The 24323-nt window shown below is 43.4% G+C and overlaps 1 protein-coding gene across 2 annotated transcripts in view; it reads left to right on the forward strand.

Moving 5' to 3' along the window:
• Window positions 1–2850: 2850 nt before the first annotated feature.
• Window positions 2851–24323, forward strand: part of ADCK1 (aarF domain containing kinase 1) — a 121664-nt gene continuing 100191 nt past the window's right edge. Inside the window, exons 1-4 of one of the 2 annotated variants that reach the window (XM_042943949.1) lie at window positions 2856–2930; window positions 4961–5161; window positions 15065–15210; window positions 17984–18067. In XM_042943949.1, the coding sequence (XP_042799883.1) occupies window positions 15076–15210; window positions 17984–18067 (219 nt within the window). In that variant the 5' untranslated portion in view covers window positions 2856–2930; window positions 4961–5161; window positions 15065–15075. Of the gene's footprint in view, window positions 2931–4960; window positions 5162–15064; window positions 15211–17983; window positions 18068–24323 lie in introns of both variants that reach the window. The other variant, XM_042943948.1, reaches the window with a different exon arrangement.

Raw genomic sequence — 24323 nt, forward strand, 5'->3', positions numbered from 1 at the left:
AATATACAGATGAGTGTTATAAAGCAAGGTAAGGGGATACAACGTGTCTCAGGGAATGTGTAGCATTGGTGGTGGTTAGATAAGGGTAGTCAGGGATGGCCTCCCTGGAAGGGTGACATTGGAACAGAGAACAGATTGCTGGGATGGAGCAGACCTTTGAAATTATGGGGGAACAGCAAGTGTAAGGGTCTCATGGCAGCAGCCAGTTTGGCAGGTTGAGGAACAGACAGGAAGCTGGTTAGGCTGGAGTGGCCTGAGCTGGGAGGGAGAAGGGTGGTGAGGGTGGAGACGGAGGGAGTAGGAACAGGCCCAGGGGTGCCATGTGAGTTAAGAGTCTGGATTTTCTTCTAAGCTTAATGGAACATGTCTTCACAGCAATATCTGGTTTTCAAAGCACATACCCCATCTCACCTGATCCTCACAAGGACCTCTGAGGCAGGTAGGACAGATGGTGGTTAACACCTTTTATCAAGAAGGAAACCACCATTTTATCATTTTACCATTGGTAAATCAAAAGGAAGGTCAAGCTCTGCCAAATTAGAAAACTTACTTTAAGTCACACAGTCCAAACAAGACTCTTTAACTCAGTGGTGTCTAACGTTGACTGTGCATTGAAACCATCCGGAGAGTTCTACAAAATAGTTACACCTGGGTCCTTTCCCCAGAAAATGACTTAAGAGGTCCAGGGTGTGGCCCAGGAGGATTGTTAAAGCTCTCCAGGTGATTCTAACCTGGCTGAGAACCACTGTTCTCAATCCACCCACTTTTCACTACACGAACTGCCTCCTTGACAGAGCTTTCCACTAAGCTGCCCATTAAAATCACTGAGGGAGCTTTCTAAGAATTACAAAGGGAGATCCACATCCCAGACTAGACTCTAAAATCAGAAATTTCTGGGGCTGGGGCTCACAGGCTTGTTTATAAAAGTCTTATTTCCCTATCTGTGTTGGAGCTCCCCACATTTATTTTTTGATTTTTCCTATCTGCTGTTGTCTCTTGTTCCCTTCGGCTTTTATGACTTTTTTATTTCTTTCTTGTCATTTTCAAGGGATTTCAGGAAGGAGTGGATTTAAATGAGTATACTCAACATACCACGTTGAATTGGAAGACTTAAAAATTATAATAAATTTTTTTTACATGTTTAAGTAATTAAATTTTAGTTGTGAAAGTTATATGCACATTCATTGTAAAAAAAAAATTCAAATATGATACAAGGGCACAGAATGCAAACTGAAAGTTCTCTAGCCTCCCCTCCCCATTTCCATTCCTCAGGGTAGCTGTTAGCCTGCTGGTAACATTTTCATAGTTAAACTTAGGGGGGCAATTAGAGGAACCATATTAAGTTTTTAATATATTTATTCTGTCTTCTCTCTCTGGTTTTAAATTTCCCATTTTAATTTAAATACCTTTATGTCTTTTACTGTATTTTACTGCATTTTTATGCTTTTTTTTTTTTTTATAGGATTTTTTTTGATGCCGACAACTTTCTCCAGGGGAGCCCCTATTCAGACTTTAATTCCCAGCCTCCAAGTCAGTTCTTAGTTTATGGAGCATTTCAGAATCTCCTGGGCAAAATTACTGCTCCCTTCTTTGTGTTCCTATATCACTTTGTTCATGGCTTCAGCTCACACTTCTTACACTGCTTGAAAATTATTCATGTTTTTATCTTAGCATGCATACACTGCCCATGTGAGACAGTGGGGCTGTATTACGCAATTCTATACTATTGCTGTCTCTGTACTGCAATTGTCTTAGTCTGCGGCTTGTTTTGTAATGCTTGTCGATGAAGAGAAGTTATTGAATTTAATGTTGTCCAAATTTATCAAGGTATTAAATAGTTTGTGTCATTTAGTAAACCCTATCCTGAGATCACAGAATGTTTTCCTTTATTTTCTTTTAAAACATCTTATTTTGCTTTTCCCGTTGAAAGTCTTTAATCTACCTGGAGTGAGGAATCCAACAGATAACTAGTTGTTCCAGCTCATATACTGAATAATGTGCCTATCCCCACTGACCTATAATGCTAGCTCTATCATATATCAAGATCCCACCTATTCCTAGATCTGTTTCTGGGTTCTCTAGGCTGATTTCTTCTCTCTCTCCCCACCCGGGATCTTTATACTAATACTAAATGGCCTCAATTTTTTATAGCATTATAATAAATATTGATGTATGAAAGGCCAAGTCCTTGAAACATGTCATTCTCCTCCAGGAGTGTTTTGGTTATGCTTTACCCCCCCCCCCCCCTTTTTTTTTTGCATATAAATTTTAGATTAGCTTGTGAAAGTCCAGGCAAAATCCTGTTGGAAATTTGACTGGAATTGATTGAATTGATAGATGACCGCCCCCCCCCCCCCGCCCCCATCTCTGCTCCCCGGGGAGTGGCTCAAGAGATATTTGTGGAATGAACGTCTGATGAATGTCTCCAAAGCACATCTTATAAACATGCGATACAGGTCAATGAATGAACGAAGGGGGGCCAAAGATAACTAAGATCAATCAGCACATTCTCACCACTCGGCAACTGTCAGTGAATGTCTTCCTCTCTTGTTCTAATACCTTATTTGAAATGCACAAGCCCACAACTCCATCCTCCACGGAACACGAATCTACGCCTCCTTCGAAAAGACTATTGAAAACAAACTTCAGAAAGATTGTGTGTCCGCAGCCCGGGCAAAGAAATAAGTGCCCCTGGCAGGTTAGGTGTCTTGACCCCTCTACCTCCTCGGAAGGAGCGGTCCACGGGGAGCGCGGGTCCGGCGGCTCGCTTGGCCGCGGCTTAGGGAACCACGAACTACAAGTCCCGGCAGGCCGCGCGGCGCCTCCGCTTCATTAGGCGCAATCAGTGGGCGGCTGAGAGCCAAGTCCCGGCGAATCCCGTCACCCAGCTGCGGCGCGGAACTCGGCGCCGCGTCCCCGCGTCCCTTGGGGTGAGTAGGGTAGTCGCACCAGGGTCGCGCGGCGCGTAGAGTGCTGGGGTGGCGGTGCAAACGTCCCAGACGCCCGCCTCCGCTGGAACTGCGCGGGAGGGAACCCGCGGCCTGTGACCTTGTCACCCAGGCCGGCGCGCGGCCACGTGACCGGCAGGGCCCCGCCTCCTCTGCGGTCACTCTCCAGCCCGGCTCACCAGTGGGCAGAAGTGTGGACTGGCTACTTCGATGGCGCAGTCTCGCATGTAGGCAGGGCTGGAGCTGGAGGAGGAGGAGGCATCGGGTGGCTCACCCAGGCGATCTCTGCCTAGGCGGTGTGTGGACTCCGAGCCGCGGGTGGCCGGGGGCTGGGCGTGATCTCTGGACTAGAGCGTGGGGTGCCGCCCAAATCTCTGCCTTCCGTCTGGTAGCTTGGCGTGCCCCGGAGCGCCCCTGATCTCCCACACTTTGCGGGGCCCTGCGCTTCCAGTTCTCCTGGAACTGGAACGTGCTGATGACAGCTGTGCATGGAGAGCAGCCCCTGGAAGACACCTAGCACAGCTCTCTCCCCAGGTTAAGTGGCATTTACTTTCTACTAGGTAGGAAGTCAACCAATTCAACAAGTATTTATTGATCACGTCCATGATAATTGGCACTTAATGGGTGCTCAAGAAATATTTGCCGAGCTGAAAGTGAACTAGACTTTATCTGTGCCTTTGTATGTTTTCTTTAAGCATTTTCTTATTGCACAAGCTATCAAACTGCATCAGAATCATCTGGAGGGCTTGTTACTATACGCAGTGCTCGACCCCATCCCCAGAGTTTCTGATTCACTGGGTCTGGGCTGGGGAGCAAGAATTTGCATTTGTAACATGCTCCCTGGAGATAGTGATGCTGCCCCGGACATAATTTTGACCACTACTGCTTTATAGGAAAAAAAAAATCCTGTGAATTTAAAGCACCAACTTCTCACACTGGGTTATGGGTCTTTGTGTCCTTATTTGCCAGTTTAACATTTTGTCATGATAAACATGTGCATATCACTGTGTACACTATTCATTTGCCCCTACATTATTTTATATGCAGATTTACACTTCTGTCATTTTCCCTGGATTACATCATATCCTCTTGTGTTATTATTGGCTTGGCTGTTTCTCAACAGCCTTTACAGATGTAAGATTTTACCTCTGCCGGGAGAGCTTGCATTTTATTCCTTCCTGCTAATATACATTTTCTTGCAGACAGGGGACCTATAAGATAAGAATAGTGCTTGGTTCTGGTATCCATTCTCCGACTCCCTGTCCAGCTCCCTGGCCCCCAACTAACTAAATCTGGATTTAGATTTTTATGCCAGAGGGACTCCAGTGACCTACCTTTTACCTGCCACTTGCTCTTTGTGCTTGATTTTCCACTGTTTTCCCTGAGTCCCTACTTTCCCAGGATGAACTAAATGGGGAATTTCTATTCCTTGCCTGGGTGAGATTTATTTTCCTTGTCTGTTCTGGGACCGTGGCATCAGCCAAGGATTCCTTTATTTAATCAATATTGATTCAGCTACCTTCTGGACATATGATTATATTTGGACTGCATCATTGGTGGCAGGTCAGGTTATAAACCTCATCAGGCCAATTAGATGGTCCCTGGGCATTGACTGTGCATCTTTCCAGACTTGAGAAATGATGATATTTTCCACCTTGTTTGCTTTTTTTTTTTTTTTTAAGTTTATTTATTTTGAGAAAGAGAGAGCACACATGTGCATGAGTGGGGGAGGAACAGAGAGAGAGAAAGAGAGAATCCCAAGCAGGCTTGGCATTGTCAGCACGTGGAGCTGGAACTCAGGAACCTCAAGATCTGAGGTGAAACCTGAGCTGAAACCAAGAGTCAGATGCTAAACCGACTGAGCCACCCAGATGCCCCTCACCTTGTTTGCTTTTTATCCACATCAATTACCAGATTTCCCTGAAAACCTGATCACTCTCTCCAAGGGTATTATTGAATCTTTTCCAGTCTTGGGAGTAGACCAGAAGAAATAATGCCCATTTCTCTAATAGCCTCTTTAGGAAATGGGAGGAGACTGCGGTTACTATATGGGATTGATGGAATTAGAGCCCAGAGTGCCTTTCTTCTGACCATTCTCACCTGCGCACCAAGCAGGGCATGGTGATTCCATGCTTATTGACCTGGAATGTGGCATGGGGACTGCGGATGATGGTAACTGGTGGGCCTAGCCACTCTTTGGCCCACCACAAACTGTAAGTGCTTGATTCCCCATTTAGTTCTGTCCAGGGGATGGACATTCCATTTGACTATCAACTTCCCATTTGTAGAGCTTTCCACACTTGCCTTTTGCCTCATTTCATCACCTGCTGGGGTGTTCCCTATGGTCCAGCAAGATGGATTCCATTCTTACAGATTTGACAATAACACAGCTCTCCTAAATGTTTCATAGACTGGAATCGGTTATTTCTGGTGAGGTGCTTTGGTTGATATTCTGACATGTTGATTTCCAGGGCTCTAAGCAGTGTCTTCCACATGCCTGCCATTTGGGCAGGGTAGAGGGTCAGAAAGCAGAGTCGCTGCCCACAGTGACTGATACGGTTATTTGTGAAGAGTGCTAAGGACATGGGTGAACAGAGTCCCTGCTAAGGAGGCCGTGTGCCATAGACAGGCTCAAGCTCCAACTCTGCCGTTTACTGGTTGAGCGCTTGGGAAAAATCTCCCAACTCGTTCCTTTCCTCGTTTATGCCTGTGGATGATGATAATATTTGTCTCATCTTACTGGGTTGTGTGGAATATCTAATGAGATAATGGGTGCAGAGGGCTTTGTAAAGGTTAGTTGTTGCTAAAATTGTCATCTAATTTTTAGGTTTTTAGGGTCTTGGTGTCCTTAAGGCCCCTCCCAAAAGTGTGTGCTCCTGTGAGAAGTAACTCAGGTGAAAGTCAGAAAGGCAAGTAAACAGAACAGGGCAGGTGATTCATTAGCAAAAGGTTTAATAATGAAAGGTGTTTTTCATCGACAGACATACTTCACGGCTGACAGGGTCTTTTAAAATACCCTGAGGGAAACAACTCATTTGCATGTTAAAGACTCACTGACACCGTATGGAAAACTCCAGCTCCAGTCTATTTAGGCACAGTTTGGCTCCTCTATCATCTATTTTATGTTTTTCAATTTCCACCTCTTTTATTACTGAGGACATTTGCATGAAAACCAGGTCTTGGGAATTGTGTCTGTTTCTTGCTGTGGCTTCCCCTCCCAGGGTGGGATGGTCTCAGGGCTCCATTGCCTATAGGGACAGGCCTGGAGGATGGTGCACCAGGAAGATGGGGTTTAAGAGGCAAGAGCTGGGAGGTGGTGCTGGGGTGCTGGGGTAGGATGGCTACTGAATTGATAGCCCTGGAGTGATTCTCACCTGGGGATCTGTGTTGTTACTGGCTCTGCACAGGCCTAGTGAGGTATAGTTTCTCCCTTGATTCATCCATTCAGTAAATACTTTTGGAGCACCTACCACACCAAGGCAGAGTTTGGCAAACTGTAGCCTCTGGGCCACATCTGGCCACACTCATAACTTTATATTTTGTCTGTGCTTGCCATTTGCCTTGTGCTACAATGCAGTATTGAGTAGCTGTGACAGAGGTATTATATGTAGTCTGCAAAGCTGAAAATATTTAATATATGGCCCTTTACCGAAATAGTTTGTGACTCGTGTGCTCGACAGGGAGAACAGCAAGAGCAAAAGCTGTAAGGCCACAGTGTGCCTGGTGGGTTTGATGAATAGCTTGGACGTTAGTGCTTTTGGAGTGCGGTAGCAAGGGGGAAAAAGGAAGGGCCTGAGACCTTGGAGGAAACTGGGGGATCAGATCAGATAGGGCCTTGTCGGCCAATGCCTTGGGTCTTCATCTGAGTGAGGTGGGAGCCATTAGAGAGTTGAGAGCAAGAGAATGCATAATTGGACTGAAGTTTCTATGTTTAGGTGGAAAAATTCACTCTCTTACTCATTCAATTATGCATTTGTTAGCAAACTTATAAATTAGTTATGTAATATATTAACAAATTCGGCCCTTTGCATCTAGTAGAAGAGGCAGATACAGGACCAAATTCTTAGAGATAAAAGCAGTGCATAATAAGAACAGATGGGAAGGAGCAACTAATTCTAAGTAGTTGGTTCACTTAGAGGCTTCATAGAGGGATGAGGGGGGACTGAGTGTGCAGAGGTATTTGGGAGATGAAGCAGGCAAGGTGGGGCGGGGTGAGAATAGGGTGGGCCTTGAACCCCTTGCTAGAGAACTTGGACTTTTCTGTAGGTGGAGGGGAGGTAGGATAATGAGTGCATGTGGAGGTTAGGGTCGTGACGACTCTGGTGGAGAGTAAGAGCCAGATGAGATGTGGGGAAATGGCTTTGGAATGGAGAATGGTTGAGCAGTTCAGTCAAGATAAGATGGGCTTCCTCCCTTGCTTTATTAATTGTACAAGGTTGTGCCAAATCCTGGTCTCTCAGGTTCTATGAGTTCTTAGTCTACATAAACTTGTTAGTGTTTCTGGGAAGAAAAAATGAAGTTTAAAGTGACAGTAAGGAAAAGACGTCTTACTTGCTGAGTATGTTAGGTATTATGTTAAAACAGCATCTCCTCTAATGCTCACAGTGGCCCTAGGAGGGAGGTACTATCAAGAACTCTTCTGTAGATGTTTACGTGGAGGCTCCAAGAAATGTGGCTTGCTCAAGGTCACAGAGCTGGTGAGCAGCAGAGCAGGATTCTTCCTGGATCCAGAGGCTGAGTTCCTGACTACCAGTCCCTCCATATGGCCATTTATCTATCTATCTGTGTATCTATGTATCTATCTATCCATCCATCCATCCATCCATCTATCTACCTACCTACCTACCTATCTACCTATGTTTATTTATTTATAAATGTTTATTTATTTTGAGAGAGAGAGAGAGAGAGCACACACAGGGGAGGGGCAGAAGGAGAGGGAGAGAGAGAACCAAAGCAGGCTCTGTGCCGTCAGTGCACAGCCTGACATGGGGCTTGATCCCGTGAACTGTGAGATCATGACCTAAGCTGAAATCAAGAGTCAGGTGTTTAACCGAACTAGCCACCCAAGTGCCCCCAGATGACCTTTTTAATGTGGGCTTCTTTTCAGGCCCCACAAGGAATGGTCCCTCATGGACTACATTGATGATCTTGAAGGAGGAAGATGTGTAAGGAGCTGAGTGCACTCAGCCTAATGTAAAGCCTGCTTCCGGGTCCATTTGGGAACCTGTGTTTTGGCAAGACAAGGTAGAGGGTGAACTGAGCATGCTGCTGCCCTTTTGAAACATTTTTTACTTTGGGGTGCCTGGGTGGCTCAGTTGGTTAAGCGTCCAACTTTGACTCAGGTCATGATCTCACAGTTCATGGGTTCGAGCCTGGCGTCAGGCTCTGTGCTGATAGCTCAGAGCCTTCTTCGGATTCTGTGTCTCCCTCTCTCGCCTCTCCCCTGCTCACGCTCTGTGTCTCTCTCTCTCTCTCTCTCTCTCTCAAAGATAAATAAACATTATTTATTGTTTATTTATATAAAAATATAAAATATAAAAAACCATCTTTTATTTTGTGTGTGAGAGAGAGGGCACAAGCAAGGGGAATGGCAGAAGGAGAGGAGAGAGAGAATCCCAAGCAGGCTCTATACTGTCAGCATGGAGCCTGATGCAGGGCTTGATCTCATGAATCGTGAGATCATGACTTGTATGCTACCCTTTTTGATAGCAGATCCTGCAGGCTGAGGGTGTAGAGAACAAGGGGAAAAGGTAGGGGGAAGTGGGAGCCTGCCAGGATGTTAGAAGCGGGGCATGCAGAAGTCCTGCAGAAGCTGATAGCGGTGTAAATGAGGTCCTTTACTGGAGCATGGCATTGGGAGAGGAAATAATTACTAGTAATAATAATAATAAGAGATAACAACAGTGTTGGTGATAGCAGTTGCTACTGTGTTCTTACTGTGGAGGTGGCTCTTTGCTATACATTTTGCATGATTTCCTCGTTCCTCACCACCCCATCCGGTAGACACTGATGTCATCATCCCCATTTTATGGTCATAAGATTCAGAGAGAGTTAGTGTGGCTGCTAACCCTGTGGGCAAATGACTATAGGGGCTCCAATGCAGGCCTGCTGGAGTGCATGTTCTCAACCACCGTGTCTCTGGTCTGGAAGGAACCCTTGGCTTACTAAAATGTTGGCAGAGGGGGTGCCTGGTTGGCTCAGTGGGTAGAGCATGTGACCCTTGATCTTGGGGGTTGTGAGTTCGAGTCCCATGTTGGGTGTAGAGATTATTTAAAAAAAAAAAAAAGAAATCTTTAAAAAAAATAAAATTTTGGAGGGGAAGGAAAAAAAAAAAAAAAGGAGGGAGCCAAACCATAAGAGACTCTTAAAAACTGAGAATAAACTGAGGGTTGATGGGGGGTGGGAGGGAGGGGAAAGTGGGTGATGGGCATTGAGGAAGGCACCTGTTGGGATGAGTCCTGAGTGTTGTATGGAAACCAATTTGACAATAAATTTCATATTAAAAAAAAATAAATTTTGACAGAAAAAATAATTAAAATGCAGAATGATGTGGGGATAGGGAGGCTTTCCTAAATAAAGAGAATATAAAGAAAATAAAGCACATTCTACAAAACAAGGTTTTAATTTAATTTATTCTTTTTATTTATAAACTCCTTTTTTTTTTTTTTTTTTTTTCCCAGAACTGAACCAGGAGCTGAGCCAGAGCATTTGTGTTTAGGGAAAGAAATGAGTTTCTGAAATTATTTCTTTAAAAATAATTGTTTGCAGTCACTCTTGTGTGCCAATTGCAGACACTGGGGGTTTGGGAGTAGGTGCAATAAACTGAGAAGGCTTGATTTTTGGGCATGGTTTCACTGATGGATTTGAATGCAGTGGAGCCTCTTTATTAAAGAGTAAAAATCACCCTTATGTTATTAAAATGCAGATTCCTGAGTCCCATCTCCAGGGTTGGTGATTCAGTGGGTCAGTGAGTAGATTTCAGAAATCTGCATTTTTATGTGTTAAACATTTTTTTTTCTTTTTTTCTAAAAGTTTTTATTTTGAGAGCTAGAGCACATGGTGAGGAGGGCGGAGTGTCAGAGAGAGAGAGAGAGAGAGGGAGAGAGAGAATCCCAAGCAGGTTCCATGCTGTCAGCACAGAGCTGGACGTGGGCTCAATCTCAAGAACTGTGAGATCATGACATGAGCCAAAATCAAGAGTCGGACACTTAACCGACTGAGCTGCCCTGGTGTCCCTAAATTTTTTTCTTCTGATGAGAACTTTTAGGATTTACTCTTAGCAACTTTCAAATATGTAATAAAATAAAATAAAACCATACCAATTAACAATAAAATATTGTTAATTATAGTCCATGCTGTATGTTACATCCTCATGAGTTATTTATTTTATAACTGGAAGTTTGTACCTATTGATCCCCATTGCCCATTTTGTCCACCTCCACCCCCTGTCTTTGGTAACCACCAAGCTGTTCTTTGTATCTGGAGTTGGTTTTTTGTTTTTTAGGTTTCACATATAAGTGAGATCATATAGTACTTGTCTTTCTCTCTCTGACGTATTTCACTCTAGGTCCATCCATGTGTCACAAATGGCAAGATTTCTTTCCTTTTCATGGCTGAGTTATATCCCATTATATTCACATATATATCACATTTTCTTTATCCGTTCATCCATTGATGGGCATTTACGTTGTTTTCTTACCTTGGCTATTATAAACAATACTGCAGCAAACATGTGAATATATATATCTTTTTGAGTTAATGTTTTTGTTTTCTTTGGATAGCAATTCCACTTCTGGGTATTTGAGTCATATGGTAGTTCTATTTTTAAGTCTTTGAGGAGCTTCCATACTGTTTTCCATAGTGGTTGCACTAATTCACATTCCCACCAACAGTACACAGGGTTTCTGTTTCTCCATTTCCTTGCCATCACTTGTTATTTCTTGCCTTTTTGATAGTAGCCATCCTAGCAGGTCTGAGGTAATATCTCATTGTGGCTTCAGTTTGCATCTCCCTGATGATTAATGATGTTGAGCGTCTTTTGGTATAACTGTTGGCCATTTGTATGTCTTCCCTGGAAAATATCTATTCAGATCTTCTGCCTGTATTTTAATCAGATTTTTTAAACTGTTGAATTGTATGGGTTTTTTATAGATCTTGGATATGAATCCCTTATCAGATATATGATTTGGAAATATTTTTTCCCATTCAGTAGGTTGCCTTTTCATTTTGTTGGTGGTTTCCTTTGCTGTATGGAAACTTTTTAGTTTGAGGTATTCCCATTTGTTGTTTTTGTTGCTTTTGCTGTTAGTGTCAGATTCAAAAAGTCATTACCAAGAGCTATGTTAAGGGGCTTATGGCCTATGTTTTCTTCTAGGAGTTTTATGTTTTCAGATTTTACATTCAAGTCTTTAACCCATTTTAAGTTAGTTTTTGTGTATGATATGAGATAGGGGTCCAGTTTGATTCTTTTGCATGTGGCCATCCAGTTTTCCAAACACTATTTGTTGACAAGACTGTCATTTCCCCACTGTGTATTCTTGGCTCCTTTGTTGTAAATTAATTGCCCATATGCGCGTGGGTTTATTTCTGGACTCTCTATTGGCTTCCGTTGATCTATGTGTTTGTTTTTATGTCAATGCCATACTGTTTTGATTACTACACTTTTGTAATATAGTAGTATAATCAGAGACCATGATACCTCCAGCTTTGTTCTTCTTCCTCAAGATTGCTTTGGGTATTCTTGGTCTTTTGTAGTTCCATATAAATTTTAGGATAGTTTGTTCTATTTCTGTGAAAACTGCCTTTGGAATTTTGATAGGGATTGCATTGTATCTATAGATTGCTTTGGGTAATATGGAAATTTTTTTTTAATTTTTTTTAACGTTTATTTATTTTTGAGACAGAGAGAGACAGAGCGTGAACGGGGGAGGGTCAGAGAGAGGGAGACACAGAATCTGAAACAGGCTCCAGGCTCCGAGCTGTCAGCACAGAGCCCGAAGCGGGGCTCGAACTCACGGACCGCGAGATCATGACCTGAGCCGAAGTCGGCCGCTTAACTGACTGAGCCACCCAGGCGCCCCAAGGAAATTTTAATAACATTCTTTCAATCCATGAACACAGAATATCTTGCCAGTTATTTGTGTCTTCAATTCATTAGTGTCTTATAATTTTCAGTGTATAGGTCTTGGTTAAATTTATTCTGAGATATTTTATTTTTGACGCAATTATAAGTGGGATTTTCATAATTTCTCTTTCTGATTATTCATTATTAGTGCATAGAAACCCAACAGATTTTTGCATGCTGATTCTGTATCCTGCAACTTTACTGAATTTGTTTATTCTGATGGTTTTTTGGTGGATTGCTTAGGGTTTTCTATATATAATATGTTATCTACAAATAGTGGCAGTTTTACTTCTTCTTTCCCAATTTGGATGCCTTTTACTTCCTCTTGCCTAATTGCTCTTGCTAGGGCTTCCAGTACAGTGTTGAATAAAAGAGGTGAGAGTGGGCATCCTTGTCCTCCTGTTCCTGATCTTAGAGGAAAAGTTTTCAGCCTTTCACCATGGAGTATGATGTTAGCTGTGGGCTTATCATATATGACCTTTATTATGCTGAGGTATGTTCCCCTGTATCTACTTTGTTGAGAGTTTTTAATAATTAATGAGTGTTGAATTTTGTCAGATGCAATGTCTGCATTGTTGAGATGATCTGATTTTTATCCCTCATTTTGTTGATATAGTGTAAGAAATCTACATTAAAAAAAGATTTTAGTATAATATGACTTCACTCATATGAGGACTTTAAGATAAAAAACAGATGAACATAAGGGAAGGGAAGCAAAAATAATATAAAAACAGGGAGGGGGACAAAACATAAGAGACTCTTAAATATGGAGAACAAACAGAGGGTTGCTAGAGGGGTTGTGGGAGGGGGGATGGACTAAATGGGTAAAGGGCTTAAGAAATCTATTCTTGAAATCATTGTTGCACCATGTGCTAACTAACTTGGATGTAAATTATAAAAAATAAATTATTAGATTAAAAAAAAGATTTTAGGGGTGCCTGTGTGGCTTAGTTGGTTAAGCCTCCAGTTCTTGATTTTGGCTCAGGTCATGATTTTGCAGTTTGTGAGATTGAGCCCCGTGAGATCTGACAGCGCAGAGCCTGCTTGGGATTCTCTGTCTCTGTCTGCCCCTCCCCTACTTGTGCATGCACACATGCTTTCTCGAAATAAATAAACTTTTAAAAAAATAAATAAGATTTTATTTTTGAGTTAAATTTATCCTCAACATGGGGCTCAAACTTACAACCCTGAGGTCAAGAGTCTCACGCTCTATCCACTGAGCCAGCCAGGCACCCTGAGATCTGCATTTTTGAAATGGTATTTTTACAGGTATTCCCTCTGACCATTCTTTAGAAATGTTGGATTAGGAAAAGAAGACTGCAAAGGAGAAAAACAACAGAATTATAAAAATTATTGAGTCCAGAAAGGGTCAAGAAAGGAGAGAAAAAGAAATAGAACAGGTAGGAAAAATAGAAGACATAGAAGAAGATGCTAAAATTAAGTCTAAATACATAGGTTATATTAATTGCAAAAAGAAAAAAATCAACTATATGTTGTTTAAAGAAACAGTATAAATTTAAGTTGAAAGTAGAAGAATGGAATAAGATGTACCTATGAATACTTAAAAAAAAAATCTGTGGGATGCCTGGGTGGCTCAGTCGGTTGAACCTCTGACTCTTGATTTTGGCTCAGGTCTGTAGGATTGAGCCCCGTGTCAGGCTCTGTGCTGAGCATGGAGCCTGCTTAAGATTCTCTCTCTCTTCCTCTGCCCCTCTTCCCCACTCGTGTTCTTTCACTCAAATAAAATTAAAGATTTTAAGAAAATCTGTGGCTATACTATGAGGCATGAGTCCAAATACATTTTAAAGAAAATGAAGACAAGACTGTGTGTAGCAATAGTTTTCATACAAAGAGGAAACAGAGGCACAGAGCAGGGAGGGGATGGTCACAGACTGAGTCCAAAGCAGAGCAAACAGTGATGGCCTGAATCTTCCTGCTGCTTCTATACAGGTTTGCACGTGTGGATGACTTGGTGATTCACTTCTCCTGGGTGGGACTTCTCCCCTGGTACCTGCAGCTATGGTCGAGGATTTTAGTCTGATACAGAGTTCCCAGAAATTGAAGAGGAAGCAGCCCATTGGGTACAGTGACCTCCAAATGCTCCAACAGTCCACCTGGTGGGCTGAGCTGGTACAAGTAGGGTGGGGAAGGGTATCAAAGAGCCTTGAGCCCACTTGAACCTACCGACTGGGAGTATGTTTGGTTGAACAGATCAAATCAGCACGTGGACATCGAATCCCTAACTGCATAGTATCCTGCAAGACTGTGAGTGGACGGTGTACTAATAGTCATGGTGTTTGCCTTCAGGCAAAACTTCAGGGAGCTCACAATCTAGACAGGGAGGAGTTTACTCTAACTGAAATAAATATTTTGGAAATCAGCCAGACACTGAGAGCTTATCTGGCTGATTCTGACCAGCTGCCATTTTGGCTGTGGCCTGAGCACTTCAGACCTGGGCACGGAGGGCTAATGATGCCTATATGTGCATGGTGGTACAAATAATAGTTACAAGTAACGGTGGTTAGTATGTTCTGCCACTTCCCCTGTTTCAAATAGCATCTCTGTCACATATTCATCATCCTAACTCTTACCCTCTTTTTCTTCTCCGTACTTAATACCAGCTGCTATTCTAATATATGTCTGTTTGCTTCTGATCTGTTGTCCCATCTAGAGTGTAAGTCCATGTGGGCAAGAACTTTGTTTTGTTCCTTCTGTCCCCAGTGCCTAGAATGATGCCTGGCACTGTGGAAGGAAAAATGACCTTGAGAGTTGGCTTGTGCCAGGTACTCTGCTAAGCCTTTTATGTACATGATCTCATTTTATCCCAACGACTTTTGAGGTAGCTACCCCAAAAACGAGGAAACAGAGATCAGCAAGATTGAGAAAATGACCCAAGGTTGTATAATCTATTAAGTGGCGGAGCCTGAATTTGAATCCTGGTCTGACTAACTATGGAACTCAACTGTTCCTTTTCTCTGCTTTTCTTCGGCAGGGTCTGGGGACATGGCCCGAAGGGCTCTCAAGCTTGCTTCGTGGACCGGCATGGCTCTTGCTGCCTCTGGCTTCTTCCTCTACAGCAACAAGTACTTGGATCCTAATGACTTTGGTGCTGTCAGGGTGGGCAGAGCAGTTGCAACGGTAGGTTTTTCTTATTGTCAGGGTGGCAGAGGAACTGCTGTATTACCTGCAGGTGTTTGTACATGTAACAGATATACATGCCAGCCACACGTGTGGAGCTGCATGTGTGCCCTTCCTTGCGCAAAGCTCCCTCTGCACAGTAGCACAGGCATGGGTGTGCACCCTCAGGCACCTATATTCCTGTATACCCAACCTCTGTCATACTAAGCCGAAATAGAATGGGATTGCACAGGGTCTCTGTTCTGCAGCTTTGACATGTTAGATTCTGTATGTAATTTTAGAGACAGACCTGGACCGGTGCTCCTCAGCAAATGTATGTGGAAAGACTTTGCAGCCTTGATTAAACTCTACCAGAAAACTTGACTTTCTCTTCAGTGTGCTAGTGTGAGTGGTTCCTGATGCAGGGCTCATAATCAGAACATCTGGGCCTTGGAAAACTTTGGGGCTCCCCTCCAACCCTCAATCTAATCTGAGGGGTCCTGGGTGGCTCAATCAGTTGAATGTCTAACTTTGGCTTAGGTCATGATCTAACGGTTTGTGAGTTCGAGCCCTGCATCGGGCTCACTACTGTCCGCAAAAAGCCCACTTTGGATCTTCTGTCCCTCCCCACTTTTTTTCCCCTCCCCTACTCACACTCTCTCTCAAAAATAGATACACATTTAAAAAAAAAAAGAGCATCTTAGTTGAATATTTTACCGTTAGAAGTTTTCTCCAGTGGCTCAGGAACATCCTCCCTGTTGAATCATGTCCTCCTAACTCTGCTGAAAGGAGCTCTCCCAAACATGCATATATAACTGCCCCATTTGTGGGTCATTTGCCACATGCTTCGTGCTTTCTTGCCTCCTCTGTCTGCTGCAGGATGAACTCATCCTTTCTTCCCCTTGGCATAGATATACTCTGTGCGCTGTCTGTTTGGGTTGTTGTCTGATCATTTCCTTAATACTCAGTGTTGCGAAGTCTTCTCCCTAGCTAGTCATAGAATCTAATGGACAAATAGATAAATAGATAGGCCATAGAGTATGAAATGATTCCTGAGTGTTTATCAAGTGCTTTTTGGGGGCCCAGTGTGGTCTTTACAGGCTTTGAGAGGTAGAAATGAACCGTCCTACCCACACCCAGCTTTGAAGGAGCTGATGGTTGAGGAGTGCTCATGTAAATGGGTCAAAAAGCAATGGATTTGTTTTAAAGCCATGGATCGGATCAAGATGTGTGATTCAGGTGACCACTGCTACGGGACCTCAGACAGAAGAGTGAGACCCGTAGGCCGGGAGTCAGGATGAGTGCCCTAGGCGAAGCAGGCTTTGATGGAACCTTAGGGGTTTGAATATAGTTGACCCTTAACAACGGGTTAGGGTGCTGACACCCATGCAGTCAAAAATCCATGTATAACTTTTGACTCCCCCAGAGCTTAACCACTAATAGCCTACTGTTGACCGGAAGTCTTACAGATAACATGAAGAGTCGATTAACATATTGTATGTCATATGTATTATATACTGTATTCTTATAATAAAGTAGTCTAGAAAAAAATGTTATTAAGAAAATCATAAAGAAAGAGTGCCTGGGTGGGTCAGTTGATAAAGCATCTGACTCGGCTCAGGCCATGATCTCATGGTTCATGGGTTCGAGCCCCATGTCGGGCTCTCTGCTGTCAGTGCAGGGCCCGTTTCGAATCCTCTGTCTCCCTCTCTCTCTGCCTCTCCCCCCGCCTCTCTCGCACATGGGTACGCTCTCTCTCAAAAATAAACGTTAAAAAAAAAAAAACCGTAAAGAACATACATTTACAGTACCATACGGTAATTTACCGGTAAAACCCCACGTGTAGGTGGGCCCGCATAGTTCAAACCCATGTTGTTCAAGGGCCAGCTGTAGTTGGGAATGAGGGAAGAAGGCATTTACCAGTGATTTATAAACCAGCCACTAGGCTGTGCATTCTTTGAAGGCCAGGGCTCTGGTCTTGATCGGCCTTGTGCTTTGTTCAGTGACCAACTCTTGTTCGCGGTTGGCGCTCAACACATTTATATCGAGTGGAATAAAGCTTTGGGAGTGTAGACAAGGGAGCAGACTCCTCTAGGTATCAGCCTTGTAAGCCTCTTACCTTCCAGGGGCCTCAGTTGCTCAGTTCTAAAAAGGAAGGGTTGGCCTAGGTAATCCTCAAGCCTCCTCCATGTCTGAGATATCTGGAAGCCTGTAATTTCCTGATTTCACCAAGAACATGCGGACTTCTCCTAGACTTTTGGCCAAGGGACCCAGAATCAAAACTTAGGCTGTTAGAGCAAACATAAATGTAAAACGATGTTTACTTGTGGTAATACATTTATCCAACAGCATTCGTTCAACTAGTCTTTACTGAGCATTTACCTGTGTATCTGGCACTGTAAAAAGGGGCTGGGGATGCAGTGATGAGCAGGAAGGACAAGCCTCTGTGTTTATAGAGCTGAAATTCTAGCAAAGAGGAGATAGTCCACCTACCAGGAAACAAATGAGTGAGGTAATTTCGGATAGGATAATTTTGTTATGATGAATAATTGAGAGTTCCTGGTGGGTGGGGCAGCCTTCGATTAGGGCTCTCTGCAGAGGTGGCATTTGTGCAGAGCTCTGACTGACAGGAGGAAGCCGGCCAGGCTAAGATCTGGGGGCAGAGCATCGCAGCGGAGGGGTTGTCTACTTCTCTAGACACACTGCCTCTGTCAGGGGCCGGCAGCTGCGGGACCGGGTGGATGAGCAATATTGAATGTCCAGGTGCTAAGCCTCTCTTTTCCTTGGTTCACAGACAGCTGTCATCAGTTATGACTATCTCACCTCCTTGAGGAGTGTCCCCTATGGTTCAGAGGAGTACTTGCAGCTTCTATCCAAGGTAAGGAACCACGGGCCCAGCTGAGCCAGGCCAAGACTGGGTGGTAAGTCGTGAAGTACCTGCCAAGCCAGCGAGCTTTCTGTGTGGAGCTGAAGGGGGGCAGGGGCTGTGCGAGGATTGAGGCTGGAGGCTTGGAGGCAAGGAGCAGAGGATCTTTCCTCATTGGAGGTGTTTTTGTGCTGATGGGCCAGGCTACCAGGCTGACATCAAGCTGGATCCTGTGATACTGAGGTTATTAATCTACAAGGCACTGTTGGGGAGGCTGGTGTATGTTTCTGGGGAGCACGAGGTGTCTGGGATGACTCAGGAGGGATGAAGGCTCTGTTCCTGAGATAACTCAGTTGGCTTCTGAAGTGCTTTGTCAGGCAAAACCCAGTTGAAGAGGTTAATTGCTTTCCTGTCCTCTCAAGGCTACACTGGGGCTTCCTGTTAGGCCTCTGAGTAGAGCTGTTGATCCCACTCCCTGTCTCCTCACTTGGAACAGTCAGTTGATTTTGATGCTACAATGAGATGAGTTGGGGCATCACACAAGAGGGCATTTTTTTGGATGTGAGTTGAGTTTGGGGTCAAGTGTAGATACTTTTGGTTCCTCCAGAGAGAGGTTTGTGATAGATCTGTATGTCTTTGCTCAGCCTGCAATGCCCTTGGCCCCTTAGAAAATCTCTAGTCATCCTTCTGGTCTCAGCTCAAATACCTCTCCTCCGTGACACTTTTCCTTCTCAATCATTCCTGGTGGATGGGGTAATTAATTTTAAAGTTTTTATTTAAACTTTTCATTATACAAATTCCAACCATTAACAAGAGTAGAGAGAATAGTATAATGAACCCTATGGAACTATCATCCAACTTCAGACATTATCAACATTTTGCCAATCTTGTGTCATCTACTCTATTCATTCATTTATTTTTGCTGAAATATTTAAATTTTTAAAAATATTTATTTGTGAGAGAGAGACAGAGAATGAGTGGAGGAGGGCCAGAGAGAGAGGGAGACACAGAATTTGAAGCAGACTCCAGGGTCTGAGCTGTCAGCACAGAGTCTGATGCGGGTCTCGAACTCCTGAACTGTGACATCATGACCTGAGCCAAAGTAGGATGCTTAACGACTCAGCCATCCAGGAGCCCCTTTGCTCAAATATTTAAAAGCAAATCTTAGGCATTATATTATTTCATCTGTAACTACTTCACTTTGTATCTCTAATAGATAAGTACCTTAAAAAAACTATGATACCATACTCCTAATTAACAAAATTAATAATATGTCCTTAATTTCTTTTTTTAATTAAAAAAATTTTTTAATGTTTATTTTTTGAGAGAGAGAGACAGAATGTCAGTGGAGGAGGGGCAGAGAGAGAGAGGGAGGCACAGAATCTGAAGCAGTTCTAGGCTGTGTCAGCACAGAGCCCGACGCTGGGCTTGAACTCATGAACTACATGATCATTACCTGAGCCAAAGTTGGCGCTTAACGACTGAGCCACCCAGGAGCCCCTGTCCTTAATAATTTCTAATATCTAGAGTATACTCAAATATCCCTGGTCCCCAAAATGTTTTGTTTTTTTTTTAAAGTTGGTTCATTGCAATCTGGATCCAAATGAAGTGGCATATATTGCATTAGGAAACAGCAACCAAAATCTTCTCAATCTATAATATCTCTCTTTCCTCCTCCCCCTCCTTTTTTGAGCTATTTGCTTATTGAAGAAAGCAGATCATTTGTCCTGTAGAATTTTGCATATTCAGGATTTGGCTGATTGCGTCCTCAAAGTGTTGTTTAATGGGAACTAGATTCACCTGGCATGCGATTCCAAGTTTGAACATAGAAACATTTGAACATAGAAAATGATCCTCCTCCTGCTGTTCTTCACATAGCTAGTTTTCCTGCCTGGGAGTGATGATCATCTTGTCCTGTGTATCCTTCCAGAGATATCTTCCTGTTTGAATTTAATCATTCTGTCGCCTTTATTCCTACGAAAGATGATAATTGGTTACATGTCTCTCACTTTAGAATATAGATTCTTTTAGGCCAGGGATTGGCTCATCTTTTCCATATTTTCTACTTCTAGAGATGATGCCTAGGACTGAGTTGACTTAATATCTGTTTCAGGCTGCACCCTGCTAGCTCCTTCCTTGGGAGAGGACCTAGAAAGGGTGCTAGGTTTGTATTCGGAAGACCTGAGTTTGTGCTCTGTCTTTGGGATGGTCATTTAGCCTTTGGAGCTGCCATTTTCCTTTCTGTAGACTGCAGTTGGCTATGCCACATATTGCAGATTATATAGATATCTGAGAGGGTGCATTGTGAAATGTAAATGTACAGCAGGTTTCAAAAGTAAGTCCGATGTCTACTGGGAGATGTTCTCCCATGAGGACAGAGACTTGGTCTGTCTGTGTATCTCCATGTCTGTAGCACCTACAGCAGTACCTCAGACATGGTAGGTCATGAATAAAGGTTTGTTGAACAAATGAATGAACGAAATGTTAGTTTGTATTGGAAAATCTCAAAGCCCTCCATTTCTGGGACTTAATGCCAAACTTCTGCTTTTCCCGGCCCCTCTTTCTCCATCTAACCAGTGCTCCGGGCCTTGGGGCCCCCAGAGTGACATTCTGCACAGAGGCCAGGCCGAGACACAGGGGCAAGTGCTCTGCAGAGGAACAGGGGATGGGTGATGTGCAGACAGTTGCCCTCACGTGTAAGTCATCTGAAAGACAGTGGTGCCGCAGCTCCTGGAGAAGCTGACGACTTTGGGGGTTGCAGGAAGGAAGGTGCAGTGTGATATTTGACAAGAGGGCAGCATGTGGTAGTTGGCACCGATAACAGGGGTGCAGACTGGTCCCTGGGAGTTGTGCCTGGGAAGGCGAGCTGGCTGGCACTAAAGAGCACAAGTAAATACTGCAGGAGTGTGTTCTTCCATTGGAACACTTATCTGTTCTTGTCTTCGTGACTGATAAAAGAATGAGTGAAGGGTAAAACATAATTATCTCACCTGTCAAGCCAGTGTCCCCAGGTCCCGGAGTATGCTAGAGCCAAGAGACAGTGACTTAGAGAAGCACTTTCAAGGTTGGCGCTCATCTGGCTGGTATCTCAGTGACTCAGCTTCACATCAGGAGGGGGTAGGAGTCAAAGTGAAGTAGTGTTTTTTAGGGACTCAGTGGCACTTTGCTGGGCAGCTGAGGGGGTGTGGCAAAGCCCCAGGGCTTTGGAGAACCAGACTCTCGGTGTCCAGGATGCTTATAAACAGAGATGACAGGTGTGAACCAGTATGTCCACAAGGCAGAAAGAAGTCACAGCTGGTATGGATGTCCAGACTGGACTGGAGGAGGCGGGACTGCGTTGATTCTGACCAAGGGGTTGGGGTGTGGTAGACATACATTAAATTTTCAGTTCAAGAGCCATTCTTGTTTTGGGAAGTAGCATCCAAAACTTCTTTTGGGGACCCACTCATATTTCATGTAGTCACCATGAGGTTTGAGTGAGGCTCACCCCATCCTCAGCTCCAAGAGGGGGCACTTGACTTAGGTCATCCATAGAGTCCATTCCTCTGGTCCTAGAGATTGGTTCAAGGACGGGCACTTGAACCAGTATTGGTCAGTGAACATCAGGTCCAGGACTTTTGGGGGTATCCCCCACAGGACACTGCCTTTTCTGCTGTATTAGCTGTGGGTATAGGATGTTGACTTGAGCTGCTGGAAGCCATTTTGCCACCATGAGGGGAAAACCTGTCTGTGAATGGAGTCAGTATTGTGGAGAGAAGTAGTCATTTGAGTCCCTAGATCTTGCTGAGCCTGAAATAGACTTTCTAGTTATATGTGCCAGAAAATTCTTTTTTTTTGCTCCAGATTGTTTGAGATCAGTTTTCTGTTACTTACAATCAAATGAATCCTGATACATTGGGGATTCTTGGAGAAGCATGCTGGATTTTTTTTTTAAAGTTTATTCATTTATTTTGAGAGAAACAGAGAGAGAGAGTGCAAGCAAGGGAGGAGCAGAGTGAGAAGAGGACATAGGATCCAAAGTGGGCAGAGAGCTTGATGCAGGGCTTGAACTCATGAACCATGAGATCATGACCTAAGCTAAAGTCAGGTGCTTAACTGACTGAGCCACCCAGGCACCGCATAAGAAGCATGCTGGATCTTGAAACACAGTTAAGGTTTTGATCACAAAAGGTCTGGTAATTCAAAGAAAGAAATGAAATAGAAATTCCAAGGTCTAAATAGGGTGAGGAGAGGTTTGCATTGTGCAGAGTAGTATTTGAGCCATTTTGGCCCTGGAGCCAGGTTCTTAGGCTCATGATCTGCCACCAAGCACCTGTACTTCCCTGTCTGTAAAGTGGGGGCCGTGACCTTTGCCTCAGCTAAATTTGTAAGAGGTGAGAAGCTTTATTTAATTAAATACTGTGGATTATTTAATCTAGCCAGAGAGGAGATCAAAGTGCACAAGGGTTGCCTCAGCGACTCCTTATCGTTTTGATGAACAAATTAATGATTTCCTATTTTCCTTATTTCTCCATTTGTTAATTGGCATTCTTTTGTGAGCCATCCCTTCTCCTTCAGTTGTTTAATTATTTTTGTCACTGTGAACTCATGGATATTTATTTTATTCTACAGGTACCAATCCAAAGCAATCATCAGTTCATTGTTCCAATTATTCTAATTTTGGTCATTAGGAGCTCTTTCAGGTTGATTCCTGTGTCCTTTTGTATGTCTCAATTCTTTACTGAGCACTATCTTATCTTTTTTTTCTTTTTTTAATTTACATCCAAGTTAGTTAGCATATAGTGCAACAATGATTTCAGGAATAGATTTCCTTATTGTCCCTTACCCATTTACCCCATCCCCCCCTTCCACAACCCTCCTGTAACCCTCTGTTTGTTCTCCATATTTAAGAGTCTCTTATGTCTTGTCTCTGTTTTTATATTATTTTTGCTTCTCTTGCCTTGTGTTCATCTTTTCTGTGTCTTAAAGTCCTCATGAGTGAAGTCATATGATATTTGTCTTTCTCTAATTTCACTTAGCATAATACCCTCTAGTTCCATCCACGTTGTTGCGAATGGCAAGATATCATTCTTTTTGATTGCCGAGTAATACTCCATTGTATATATTTACCACATCTTCTTTATTCATTCATCCATCGATGGACATTTGGGCTCTTTCCCTACTTTGGCTATTGTTAATAGTGAGCACTATCCTATCTTTCTAAGCCCCAGACTCCTCTTGTATTTTCCTTGCCCCAGCCCCAGCCCCAGGATCAATCACTTCTCCAAAGAGCCCTGGCTCCTTTTCTTGGAGAATGGTATTTAGAAACCAAGATGTTGGTGCTAGGTCTGTGTTTTGCTCCCAGAGTGCCATTGTTTCTAGGCCCTCCCAGAAGACAGGGCTAGGAAATATATGTATGTGTACTTACTCATGCATACACACACTCATCTATTAAAAAACCATGAGTTCATACTGATATCTCCAATTTCAATCTAACATCATAGAGTTTATTTTAACTTTCTCCCATTCCTTATGTGTAACTTCTCTGACAGTGAGAAACCTGCCTCTTATTATCTATAATATATTCATGTACACTTGTTCAACCCTAATATACCCTAAGACAGTTAAGACTCCCGAGGTATATCAGAGCAGAGAGAGTGGCCCAAGCTAGGTGAGATTGAATGAGTTAAGCAAGTATTTGAGCTGGGTTTGGAAAGGGGGTAGGGTTAAAACATGTAACACTGTGGACAGGTGATTTTGGCTGAGGTTGATGGGTAAAATTTTGGGGATTGTCTATAAGAAACAGAGATTAGTTCGATGTTACTGGGGACTAGGGTATAGGTGAGTGAAGGGGCATAGTGGCAAAGAGAATTAGAGCTAGGTCACAGAGGGACGAGAGGCCAAGTTTTATACCAGATGTAGTAGGGAGCTATGGCAAGTTCTTGGGTAAAATATTTTAAGCCTTCAGGGAATAAGAATGCTTAAAGTCATCAGTCACTGAATATTTTTTTGTGCTTCTGCACTATAGACAATGAGTAGAAGCATGTGAGCCGGAGGGTGGGGGGAGACCAGGGGGAGAGAGAGGGAGGTATAGGGAAAGAGTGAGATCACAGGTGGTGCATCTTTCTTTGTTAATCAGAGTCCTAATGTAGGAGGGACCTCAGCTGCTGCTGTGACTGGGAAGTTTTTTTTAGCCGAATCCAATTTCTTGTTTCTGAGTAGGTCACTGGGCTTCTATTGTATTAGATGCTTCAGGTCAGCAGTGTGTGTGTGTGTCATATTAATTGTT

This window comes from Panthera leo, chromosome B3, assembly GCF_018350215.1.
Source record: "Panthera leo isolate Ple1 chromosome B3, P.leo_Ple1_pat1.1, whole genome shotgun sequence".
In the NCBI taxonomy this organism is placed as follows: domain Eukaryota; kingdom Metazoa; phylum Chordata; class Mammalia; order Carnivora; family Felidae; genus Panthera; species Panthera leo.